General features: G+C 44.0%; 1 protein-coding gene across 1 annotated transcript; it reads right to left on the reverse strand.

Moving 5' to 3' along the window:
* Window positions 1–189: 189 nt before the first annotated feature.
* On the reverse strand, window positions 190–2,151 carry CENPT (centromere protein T). Its single transcript, XM_015817561.2, has 3 exons — window positions 2,080–2,151; window positions 1,711–1,815; window positions 190–420 (listed from the first exon to the last, which is right to left on the reverse strand). Exons 1-3 carry the CDS (start codon window positions 2,139–2,141, stop codon window positions 291–293), a joined length of 297 nt encoding a protein of 98 aa, XP_015673047.1. The 5' UTR covers window positions 2,142–2,151; the 3' UTR covers window positions 190–290.
* Between the last annotated feature and the right edge of the window lie 10,560 nt (window positions 2,152–12,711).

Genomic DNA, 12,711 nt, shown 5'->3' on the forward strand with positions numbered 1-12,711 from the left:
AGAGTTAACAGTTTTGTTCCAAATGAATATGTGTGGTTTTTTTTTAACAAAATATAATTTGCAAACCTAGCACAGGCAGAAAAACGAGGCTCCTTCTGTACCACAGTAACTGAGACACAAAATAGGTGCAATTCAGCATTGTTTGTTTCTGAGATGGTCCCATATGCTTAAGTTAAATGCCATGTAAATGATCTGTCTTACGGACAAATCTACATCCACTCTCGTCCAGAGCCTTATAAGAACATCTTCCTCCACTGCTTACTCCAAAGGAGAAATGTTCTTTCAGCTTCTCACGTTGGCTTCTGAGGGATCACTTTGTTCCCGCTTGTGGCGATCGGGATCAGCAGCTTCCGGTACTCGAAAGGTAAGTGTCGCTCAACCAGGACATGTAGAGGCATCTTGTCTGTTATCAGTCCTTGCCTGGGCAGAAAGGGGTCACAAGAAGACAAGGCCAAAAGAAGCATGCCTGAGATCAGATAGTGCTTGCTTCTTTCCAACAAATCCCCCTAATGCAGGAGTCCCCAATCCCCGGCCCGTAGACCGGTACCGGGCTGCGGCGTGCCAGCAACCGGGCGGCGCAAACAAGCAAAGCCCCATCCGCCGGATGCAGGCAGCACACAAAACCACGCCCCCTCCGGTCCGCGGAAAAACCTCTCTCCACGTAACCGGTCCCTGGTGCCCAAAAGGTTGGGGGCCTCTGCTGTAGGGACTAGGCTAGGCCAGGGGTCCCCAATCCCCGGCCTGTAGACCGGTACCGGGCCGCGGAGTGCCATCAACCGGTCTGCACAAACAAGCAAAGCCCCATCCGCGGGATGCAGGCAGCACACAAAACCACGCCCCTTCCAGTCCGCGGAAAAACCTCTCTCCACGAAACCGGTCCCTGGTGCACAAAAGGTTGGAGACCTCTGCCCTAATGTAGCCCAGGCCCTTCCAGTTTCCTTTATGGCTTTGTAAACTGTCCTGAGCTACAGGTAGCCCTCAACTTATAACCACAATGGAGCCCAAAACATATGTTGCTAAGTGAGAAATTTGTTGAATTTTGCCCGGTTTTATAACTTTTCTTGCCCCGGTTGTTTCTGTGTATCACTGCAGCTGCTAAATTAGTAACATGGTTAAGGGAACCTGGTTTTTCTCGTTGATTTTGCGTGTCAGAAAGTCGCAGAAGGGGATCCTATGAACCCCCAGGACACTGCAACCGTCAGTTCTCAAGCACCCGAATGTAAATCACGTGGCCGTGGGGATGCCGCGATGGTCATACGTGTGAAGGATGGTCGTAAGTCACTTTTTTCAGTACCACTGTAACTTCGAACGGTCACTAAATAAACTGTTGTCAGTTGAGGACTCCCTGTACTCTAGCACTGTATTCGTCTTTGTTGTAATTGCTACAATCCTGCACTGGCAGTTCTCTCTGCCGTTGTTCAGCTGTTTCTCAAGAAAGCAAAGAGGGGAGAAACATTAACCCATAAGGTTAAGAGCAAAGAAACAGCTGAGGAAAGCCCTCCTCTACTTTTAAGAACAACCCTCACTAACTTGGTGCTCTCCAAATACGTGGTGATTATGAACAGTCAGAATTTCCAAGAACTGCGCCGGCTAAGAGCTCTCGCTGTCCCACCATCCATCTGAAGAGCGTTATGGTGGGGAAGCCTTCACTGAAATATCTTTTTTCAGTTGATGCAGGGCCCTTGAGACCTTGCAAACCCTAACCCTTACCGCTTCATGAGGAGTTCCAGATCAGCCGGATCGACCATCTTCCGTCGCGCGTGAGTCGCGTAGGCGTCCAGGTCGTTGCTCAGTTGCTTGAAATACACGTTCATGCTGGGAAAATGAAGCAAGTCAGCTGGGAGAGTTACAGCATGGCTCCCCCCCCTCCCTTGAAGGCAGCTTATAGTGCAAAATCCTCAAAGAAAACCTGAAAAGTCTGGCCACAATTAAACACTTGTGAACAGATTTTTTTCTTGGCAAGAAGCCCAAGCATGACAACAGAAAGAGGCAGCAACACACGGTTGTTTTTTTTTAATTTTTTCTTAGCTCGGTGCAGTTGGCAAACCTCTTTCTCCAAAGGGGATCATTGTGACTCACCACCTCTCCACAACTTCCAAGGCTTCTTTGGTGACTGGCATCTTGACGTAGTGGGTGAACATTTTTTTCACCAAGTTGTTGGGGAGGGACGGCTCCCGTTTTCTCCGGCAGGCTTTTTTAGCTGGCTTTGGAAGCCGTTGGACCGAATCCTGTTTGGCCGGCGACCTCCAAGAAAAATATCAAAAAGACGGTCTAAGCCCAGGGGTCTTCGGCCTTGGTCACTCTGCGACTTGTGGACTTCAACCGGCTGAGGAATTCTGGGAGTTGAAGTCCACAAGTCATAAAGTGGCCAAGGTTGGAGACCTCTGGTCTGAGCCATTGGGTCTACTGCAAGAAGAGGAAACCAAGGGACCTGCCAGGTGTTGCAGAAAGCCAGCTGCCAGGTGGTCCCAGATGGCATGGCCAACGATCTGGGAGCCCAAACATCTTAAACATGGCTCCAGTGGGTCATGGAAGGCTGTAGTTCTGTTTATCTGGCAGTTAGAGTGAGGCAAAGCCAAGCCCCTCCTGCCAGCCACACCTTCTACTACATTGTCGGTCACACCGAGTCACCTCGAACCGCGAGGGGGGGGCAGCATATAAATTGAAGAAGTAATACAGGTAGTCCTCACACAACTGACCACAACTGAGCCCAACATTTCTGTTGCTAAGTGAAATAATTTGTTAAGTGAGTTTGTTCCATTTTACGACCTTTCTTGGCACCGTTGCTAAAAGTGAACCACCGCAGTTCGTAAGTTAGTAATCAGGTTGTGAAGTGGCTTCCCTATTGGCTTTGCTTGTCAGAAGGTTGCAAAAGGGGTTCACAGGACACACACACACCCGGGACACTGCGACCGTCGTTAACTACGAACCAAGCGTCTGAATTGTGATCACGTGACCATGGGGAGGCTGAATCGATTGTAAGTGTGAAAAATGGTTGTAAGTCACTTTTTACAGTGCTGTTGTAACTTGGAACGGTCACAAAATAATAATAATAATAATAATAATAATAATAATAATAATAATAATAATAATAATAATATATATAAAAAAAAAAAAGTTGGAAGGGACCTTGGAGGTCTTCTAGTCCAACCCCCTGCTCAGGCAGGAAACCCTATACCATTTCAGACAAATGGCTGTCCAGTCTCTTCTTAAAGACTTCCAGTGTTGGAGCATTCACCGCTTCTGGAGGCAGGTTGTTCCACTGGTTAATTGTTCTAACTGTCAGGAAGTTTCTCCTTAGTTCTAGGTTGCTTCTCTCTTTGGTTAGTTTCCATCTGTTGCTTCTTGTCCTGCCTTCAGGCACTTTGGAGAATAGCTTGACTCCCTCTTCTTTGGGGCAGCCCCTGAGATACTGGAAGACTGCTATCCTGTCCCCCCTCGTCCTTCTCTTCATTAGACTAGACATACCCAATTCCAGCAACCGTTCCTTAAATGTTTTAGCCTCCAGTCCCCTGATCATCTTTGAATGGTTGTAAGTTGAGGGGGGCCTGTAAATACACGGTGGTTGGGGGGCTAGAGTTCTGTCTCCCTACAACCGCATACATACCCAGAAGCCGCCTCTTTCAGAACACGTGGGCTGGACAGCAATGGGGTACAGTGAAAAGCTTTAGCCCGAACAAAGGCTGGTGTATTGCCAGTTGGTTCTGAGAGAGAGAGGAAGGTAGAATCTCGTTATCACTTCCCCAAAGCACATGAAACTTCAACAGGCAGGAAACATAGGAATTGTTTATAGCTTCTGGGGGGTGTGTGCGACCTCCATCTCGTTTACAGATAATCCCAGGGGTAGGCAACCTTAGCTCTTTTATGACTCGTGGACTTCAACTCCCAGAATTCCTGAGCCAGCCATGCTGAGGGGAAAGGGAGAGGTTTCCATACTGAGCCATGCTGGCTCAGGAATTCTGGGAGTTGAAGTCCACGAGTCATAAAAGAGCCAAGGTTGCCTACCCCTGGATAATCCCAAAGTTACTACAGGTAGTCCTCAATTTATGACTACAATTGAGCTCAAAACGTGATGCTAAGTGAGACATTTGTTACGTGAATTTTGCCCAATTTTAGGCCCTTTCTTGTCACCGTTGTTAAGGGAATCACTCCAGCTGTTAAGTTAGTAACCCAGTTGTGAAGTGAATCTGGCTTCCACATTGAATTTGCTTGTCAGGAGGTTGTAAAAGGGGATCACGTGACCCCGGGGCACTGCGACCGTCATAAATATGAGCCAATTGCCAAGAGTATACATTTTGATCACATGACCAGGGGGAAGTTCAACAGATGTAGAGTGTGAAAAATGGTCACAAGTCCCCCCCCCCTTTTTAGTGCCATTGTAACCTCACTAAAGGGTCAGTAAACAAATGGTTGTAAGTCAAGGACTATCTGTAAAGGACTAGATTTTACAGGGTTCACATTAAAATTGCTTTATTAAATCTAAAAAGAAGAAACCCAAATGATGTGAGGAATAATTTGAGAAGAAGTCAGGCTTTGGGAGAAGAATATACTTTCGGAAGCCCAACCATGACCGCCTTAAAAGAATGAAGCTCTCAACGAATGGAACTGATTCAGGATCAGATTAATTTTTAATTGACCTTGAGGTCCCCCAGGATCAATTTCTTATATTAATCAGTTTGAAATGGATCTAATAAGCCACATTTGCTCCAGCTGAGCTTTAGTATTCTACAACTTATTAGCACCTTGTCATTCAGACTCACTTTTGTGTGAGATGATTATGATTAAGTAAATTAGCTTACCAATATTAAGTATGATGATTAACTAAGTTAGCTCACCAAATATGACTAAGTAAATTAGCTTACCAATATTCTCAAATTCTGACATCTCCTCGACTTCTGGATTGTCTTCGTCTTCAAACTCTAGAATCTGTTCAGTTTCCACATTCCTCTTTTCTTTTGTTCTATTTCTACCACCTGTTTGTGGATTGGTTCTATCTCTCATTTCCTTAAATGGGGTCCTCCTCAGACTCTTTGGGGTCTTTCCACTTGCCCGTCTGTTTGGAGTTACCACTCTCATTTCCTTAAATGGCGTCCTCTCCAGGGTCTTTGGGGTCTTTCCACTTGCACGTCTTTTTGGAGTTACCACTCTAGGACTTTGCGAGATCTCAATAGCTAAAGAGAAAAAAGGAATAAAAAAAGAAAAGAGAAAAATCTTCCATCTCCTTCACAGATAATTCCAAAGTTACTAAAGGGTTAATTTCATGGGATTCACATTAAATTAGCTTACCAATATTTTCAGATTCTGACATCTCCTCGACTTCTGGATTGTCTTCGTCTTCAAACTCCAGAATCTGTTCAGTTTCCACATTCCTCATTTCTTTTGTTCTATTTCTACCACCTGTTTGTGGATTGGATCTACCTCTCATTTCCTTAAATGGGGTCCTCTCCAGGCTTTTTGGAGTCTTTCCACTTGCACGTCTTTTTGGAGTTACCACTCTAGGACTTTGAGAGATCTCAACAGCTATAGAGAAAAAAAAAGGAAGAAAAAAAGAAAAGAGAAAGATCTTCCATCTCCTTCACAGACAATCCGAAAGTTACTAAAGGATTAATTTTATGGGATTCACATTAAAATCACTTGCTTTATTAAATTTAGCAGGAAGATTTCTGGGCAAACCCAAATCATGTGGGGAATCCTTTGGGAGAGGTCTATACTTTCTGAAGCCCAACTATGGTAGGCTTAAAAGGACGACGCTCTCAACATATGGACCAGATTCAGGATAGAATTTATTTCTAAATTGCCTTTGGAGCAACCCCCCCAGGATCAATTTATTAAGTTAATCAGTTTGAAATGTATCTAATAAGCCAAGTTTGCTCCAGCTGTCCTTTAGTTACCAGTGTCTTGCTGTCCAGTCACTTTTATGTGACATGGGTGGCTATACAAATATAGTTAAGTAAAGTCAGCAGTGTGGGAGACAAACCAAAAAAAGCTAATACAATCCTTGGTTGCATAAACAAAGGCATATAATCAAAATCATGTGAAGTATTACTACTGCTTTATAAAGCCTTAGTAAGACCACACCTGGAATACTACTTCCAGTTTGGATCACCACATTACAAAAAAGATGTTGAGACTTTGGGAAAAGAGCAGAAAAGAGCAACCAAGACGATTAAAGGTCTGGAGACTAAACGTATGGAGAATGGTTCCAAAAATTGGGTATGGCTAGTACTGAGGAAAGAAGAACTAGTGGTGACATGATAACAGTGTTTCAGCATTTCAGGGGCTGCCACAAAGAAGAGGGGCTCAACTTTATTCCAAAGCACCAGAAAACAAGACAAGAAGCAACGGATGGAAACTAATTGAGGAGAGAAGCAACCTGGAATGAAGGAGAAACTTCCTAACAGTGAGAACAATTAACAAGTGGAACAGCTTGCCACCAGAGGTTCTGGGTGCTTCATCACTGGTGGTTTTTAAGAAAAGACTGGATAGCCACTTGTCTGAAACGGTAAAGGGTCTCTTGCACGAGCAACGGGTTGGACTAGAAGACCTCCAAGGTCCCTTCCAGTTCTGTTCTGATTAATTAAATAAATAAATTAGCTTACCAATATTCTCAGATTCTGACATCTCCTCGACTTCTGGATTGTCTTCGTCTTCAAACTCCAGAATCTGTTCAGTTTCCACATTCCTCATTTCTCTTGTTCTATTTCTACCACCTGTTTGTGGATTGGTTCTATCTCTTATTTCCTTAAGTGGGGTCCTCTCCAGGCTCTTTGGGGTCTTTCCACTTGCACGTCTTTTTGGAGTTACCACTCTAGGACTTTGAGAGATCTCAATAGCTAAAGACAAAAAAGGAATAAAAAAAGAAAAGAGAAAAATCTTCCGTCTCCTTCACAGATAATCCGAAAGTTACTAAAGGATTAATTTTATGGGATTCACATTAAAATCACTTGCTTTATTAAATTTAGCAGGAAGGCTTCTGGGCAAACCCAAATCATGTGGGGAATCCTTTGGGAGAGGACTATACTTTCTGAAGTCAAACTATGGCAGGCTTAAAAGGATGACGCTCTCAACATACGGACCTGATTCAGGATAGGATTAATTTCTAAACTGCCTTTGAAGCCCCCCCAGGATCAATTTCTTAAGTTAATCAGTTTGAAATGTATCTAATAAGCCAAGTTTGCTCCAGCTGTCCTTTAGTTATCAGTGTCTTGCTATCCAGTCACTTTTATGTGAAATGATTATGATTAATTCAATTAGCTTACCAATATTACGATGATTAACTAAGTTAGCTCATCAAATATGACTAAGTAAATTAGCTTACCAATATTCTCAGATTCTGACATTTCCTCAACTTCTGAGTTGTTGTCTTCAAACTCTAGAATCTGTTCAGTTTCCACATTCCTCTTTTCTTTTGTTCTATTTCTACCACCTGTTTGTGGATTGGTTCTATCTCTCATTTCCTTAAATGGGGTCCTCTCCAGGGTCTTTGGAGTCTTCCCACTTGCGCGTCTGTTTGGAGTTCTCACTTTAGGACTTTGAGAGATCTCAACAGCTAAAGAGAAAAAAGAAGGAAGAAAAAAAGAAAAGAGAAAGATCTTCCATCTCCTTCACAGATAATCCGAAAGTTACTAAAGGATTAATTTTATGGGATTCACATTAAAATCACTTGCTTTATTAAATTTAGCAGGAAGATTCTGGGCAAACCCAAATGATGTGGGGAATCCTTTGGGAGAGGACTATACTTTCCGAAGCCCAACTATGGCAGGCTTAAAAGGATGACGCTCTCAACATATGGACCTGATTCAGGATAGGATTAATTTCGAAATTGCCTTTCAAGCCCCCCCAGGATCAATTTCTTAAGTTAATCAGTTTGAAATGTATCTAATAAGCCAAGTTTGCTCCAGTTGAGCTTTAGCATTCTACAATCTTGCTGTCCAGTCGCTTTTATGTGAGATGGGCAGCTATACAAATAAGATTAAATACCGTAAGTAAATGAGCTTACCAATGTCCTCAGATTCTGACATCTCCTCAACTTGTGAGTTGCCTTCAGTTTCAAACTCCAGAATCTGTTCAGTTTCCACATTCCTCATTTCTCTTGTTCTATTTCGACCACCTGTTTGTGGGTTGGTTCTATCTCTTATTTCCTTAAATGGGGTCCTCTCCGGGCTCTTTGGAGTCTTTCCACTTGTGCGTCTGTTTGGAGTTCTCACTGTAGGACTTTGAGAGATCTCAACAGCTAAAGAGAGAAAAGTTAGAAAAGAGAAAAGAGACACATTTAATCAATAGCTTTTAAAAACACAGGCTGCTGGCGTGAGTTACTGAGTCTATTACTGTTTCGAGATCCTTTCCAAATATTCCACATTTCCTCTTTATTCACATGTAAAGGTTCTTCTCAAAGTACCATCTGGCAGAACCCAGCCAGGAGCTATCGCCTCTTTACCTTTTGTGCGCAACTCACCCCCGTTTCAGGTATTAGGGGACTGGAGGCTAAAACATACAAAGAACGGTTATTGGGTATGTCTAGTTTAATGAAAAGAAGGACTAGTAATAACCTGAAGGCATTGTTCCAATAACTAAGGGGTTGCCACAAAGAAGAGGGAGTCAAGCTATTCTCCAAAGTGTCTGGGTTCATATCATAACAACTCATAAGCTATTTTAGTATTCTGGGGAAGATAATGAAAAGCATACAGAGGGTGGATTTCCTAGGCTTTTGGAGGTGTTAGAGTGATTTTAAAAAAATATCCATGTTTATTTTAAGGCTTAGGTGAAAATTTTGGAGTATTTCCCATTCTCCAAGTCACAAAACAAAGCCAACTTTCAGGAGCTTTCTTTAGAATTGCTCTGGAAATCACACCCAAAAAAGAAAAGACTGAGTCCACAAAATACATGAAACCAAAACCAAATGATTATATAGCTTAGTGCAAGGCGTCACTTCAGCCCCGAGTCAGAGCTCTAAATTCAGTATTATCTACGCTGTCACTCCCCTGTGATTGAGAGAGGATTCTTTCCCTGATCTAATTGGATCAACCTCATCAACAGAGTCACAGAAATATCGGAAAAATATGGCTCGAAGCTTAACACCTCAAAAAACCAAGATCATGGTTGTCAGCAAACAACCCGTTAATTTACCACCAATAAATTCAGAAGGAATACCACTAGAAAAAGTTGAAAGGATCACGCACCTCGGTTCTAATTTACATGAAAGCTGGGACATGACCACTGAAGTAAAGACTAGGATAGAGAAAGGTCGAACAGCATTCTTCAGAATGAAAAAGGTCTTCTGCAGTCACGACATAAGCCTAAGACTGAAAATCAGGCTTCTCAGAGGCTACATTTTTCCTATCCTGCTCTATGGAGTAGAGAGTTGGTCTCTGACAGAAGGCCACCTGAAGAGACTAGAAGCATCTGAAATGTGCATTTACAGGCGGCTGTTACGTAGAAGCTGGGTTGACAACATCAGAAATGAGGAGGTGATAAGCCGCCTGGGAAAGCCAAGGGAAATCATCAAAACAATTAAAAAACGAAAATTAGAATGTTTCGGACCTGTGATGCGACATCCAGAAAAATACAGCATACTCCATTTAATCCTCCAGGGAAAGATGGAAGGCAAACGAGGTCCAGGCAGAAGAAGAAGCTCATGGGTTCAAAATCTAAGGAATTGGTTTGGACAAAACTCAGTCGCACTTTTTCGTGCGGCTGCTGATAAAAACAGGATCGCCAACATCGGATAACGGATATGGCACAAGAAGAAGAAGAAGAACTGGAGATGATGGGAGCTGAACCTGGGTTTCACACGTGTAATGATTAAGCGGAGGCTCCTAATTAATTACATGTTTCAAGGTAATTTATTCAGAGTGGTACAAGATAGTGTACTTCCATTCACAGCACTTTTTCCACATAATTCTTACAAAAGCTTCCACACATCTATTGGCTAACTACCGGCCACATACACTTACTTTTTTCACGAAGGGAAGATCCTTTCTCCAGGTCAACTTTGGCCAGACCCTGTCCTGCAACTCCTGGGAGAAGGTTATCCAGCTCCTGGGTGATGTGTGCCACCAACTCATTCACTGAACGCCTGGCAGGTTTTCTACTCCGCCAAGTTGAGAAACTGTTTCTTGCACCCAGGCCTAGATTGGCAAAATTAAGAAACAGTCACAAATATTCAGACCTAAATGTACAAAAAAATTAAAATAAAATACTGAAAGGCATTTTTAAAGGTTACACTAGTACCTTATTCTGGATCCACTCCGGGCATTTTTACAATTTTTGGAGGCAAGAGAAGCTTTCAAGTCCCCATGATGCTTTTTCAAAAGGCAACTGGGCTTTCTTTGTTTCTCCTTGAAGACGTTCGGCTTCTCACCCATGAAGCTTCTTCAGTCTTGACTCAAAACTGAAGAAGCTTCTTGGATGAGAAGCGTAACGCCTTCAAGGAAAAACAAAGAAAGCCCAGTTGCCTTTTGAAAAAGCACCCTCGGGACAGCCATGACCTGGGATGACTGAGAATCTCCATACACAAAAGCTTCCGAGCCATCCGCCAACGTGGAGAGAAAATTCAATAAATAAAATAAAATAAAATAAAAATAATTGCAAAGCACAGATCAGAGTTTCCCAACCTTTCCGGCTTTGCGGACCCGGATGGGTGGGTGGGGTGAGGAGAGGGGATGGTTCCGCACTCACGGCGGGAAGCATGTGCGCTCGCAGCTCCATTTGCGCGAACAGCGTGCCTGCATGCCTGCCGCTCATGCAAATGGAGCGTGCGGGCATGTGCTTGCCTGCTGCTTGTGCAAGTGAGGATGCCCGTGTGCACCCACCCGCTCCTTCCACGGCCCGGTTCCGAACAGCCCACAGCCCAGCAATGGGCCGTGGTCCAGAGGTTGGGGACCCCTGGCACAGAGTGATATATGAAGGCATTTTTTCCCCCTCAAGCCCAGCAACTAACATACCAGTCTTCAAAGGCTGTTTGGGAATGGAGATTTCCTCATCAGGGCTGTTTCCATGAAAATTCTTTTGCTCTTGCCTTTGAGGCGTGACTGGACTTATGTTCTCCTTTCCCAGACTGGGTCTCAATCCTTTTCCTGCATCCTCTGGGCTCTCTTGGCACCTTCCTTTGGAACGATCGTCCTTTTCTTCCGTGCATTCGGTTTCTGCTTCAACAATACTTTCGCTTCCTGGCGCCAGGATTTCCTTTGGGACGCTTTCGGCTACTTTTTCAACTTCCATGTCAGATATTTCGTCCTGTCTGGCTAGCCGTGTTTGGCTAAGAGAGGGCGCCCTCCCACCACCTAAAGATTGCCTCACCAAATCCGGTTCTGGTGGGACATTAGATAGCTGCGTGTCATTCTCCTCACTGGAATGAGGTGGGAGAAAGAATTCTGTCTCCACCGACTGAGCCTCTGTGTTGTTGGATTGGAGCGTTGTCGTGTTCTGGTCTTCGGGATAGTTTTCCGCTGCTGGCAACGATTTAAACAAAAGTTAGCCCTTCGGATGGAAATATAACTTTGATTTCATTTTTTTTTTTTTGCTTCTCGATATCATCCCAGGTTCAGTTGATTCTGTCTCCAGAAGAGATTGTAACCCATTCTGACCTCTCAGTTCCCAGGTGGTGCTCTAACAGACACACCAAAACAAAAACACCCCAATTCGGACTCACAATCTTTGATCTGCAACAAGTCTTGTTCAAGACCCCCTTCAAAATCCTTCACATTAACTCCTCGGTAGTGTTTGGGCCTACGCATCAAGCCTTTTTTCCCCGCAGAGTTCAATGGTGCTGGGGTTGTAAAAGAGATCTGAAGAGACCTGAGAACAGAACAGCAGACAGCGCTAGCACTTAGACTTATATACCGCTTCAGAGTGTTTTTACAGCCCTCTCTAAGTGGTTTACAGAGTCAGCCTATTGCCCCCAACAATCTCGGTCTTCATTTTACCAACCTGGAAGGATGGGAAGCTGAGTCAACCTTGAGCTGCTCAGGATCGAACTGCTGGCAGTGGGCAGAGTCAGCCTGCAATACCGCATTCTCACCACTGCGCCACCATGGCTCAGATCAGATCCAGTCCATGTAGCAGTGGTTGGATCTTCCTGGATATTAAGATCTTCCAGAGCAGAACTTCTCAAGGTACCCCTTTTCTGAGATCCATTTAGCCAGGATAAAACCATTTCCTGCATCATTCTCAGCCTACAGATTGCAGTCCTCCCGGGAACTGCATTTGGTCCTCATTTTCCCTGCCTTTGGAAAATCAGCTGAGTTGCATCTCTTGAGATGGGCTTTTAAAGGATGCCAATTTGAATACAGGTAGTCCTCGACTTACAACAGTTCATTTAGTGACCGTTCAAAGTTACAACGGCACTGAAAAATGTGACTTATGGCCATTTTCCACCCTTACGACCTTTACAGCATTCCCCAGGGTCACGTGATTTACATTCGGATGCTTGGCAACGGGTTCGTATTTATGACAGCTGCAGTGTCCTGAGCCCATATCATCCCCTTTTGTGACCTTCTGACAAGCAAAGTCAATGAGGAAGCCAGGTTCACTTGACAATCGGCGTACTAACTTATCAACTGCACCGATTCACTTAACAGCTGTGGGATGAAAGGCCGTAAAATGGGGCAAAACTCAACAGAAATTTGGGGCTCAACTGTGCTCAGACGTCAAGGGCTACCTATACTTGTCAGCTTAATGCTATTGCAAATACTTCCTTGCGTGTTTAATTGA

The sequence above is a fragment of the Protobothrops mucrosquamatus genome, unplaced genomic scaffold (assembly GCF_001527695.2).
Source record: "Protobothrops mucrosquamatus isolate PMUCROS unplaced genomic scaffold, P.Mucros_1.0 scaffold605, whole genome shotgun sequence".
Taxonomy (NCBI): Eukaryota; Metazoa; Chordata; class Lepidosauria; order Squamata; family Viperidae; genus Protobothrops; species Protobothrops mucrosquamatus.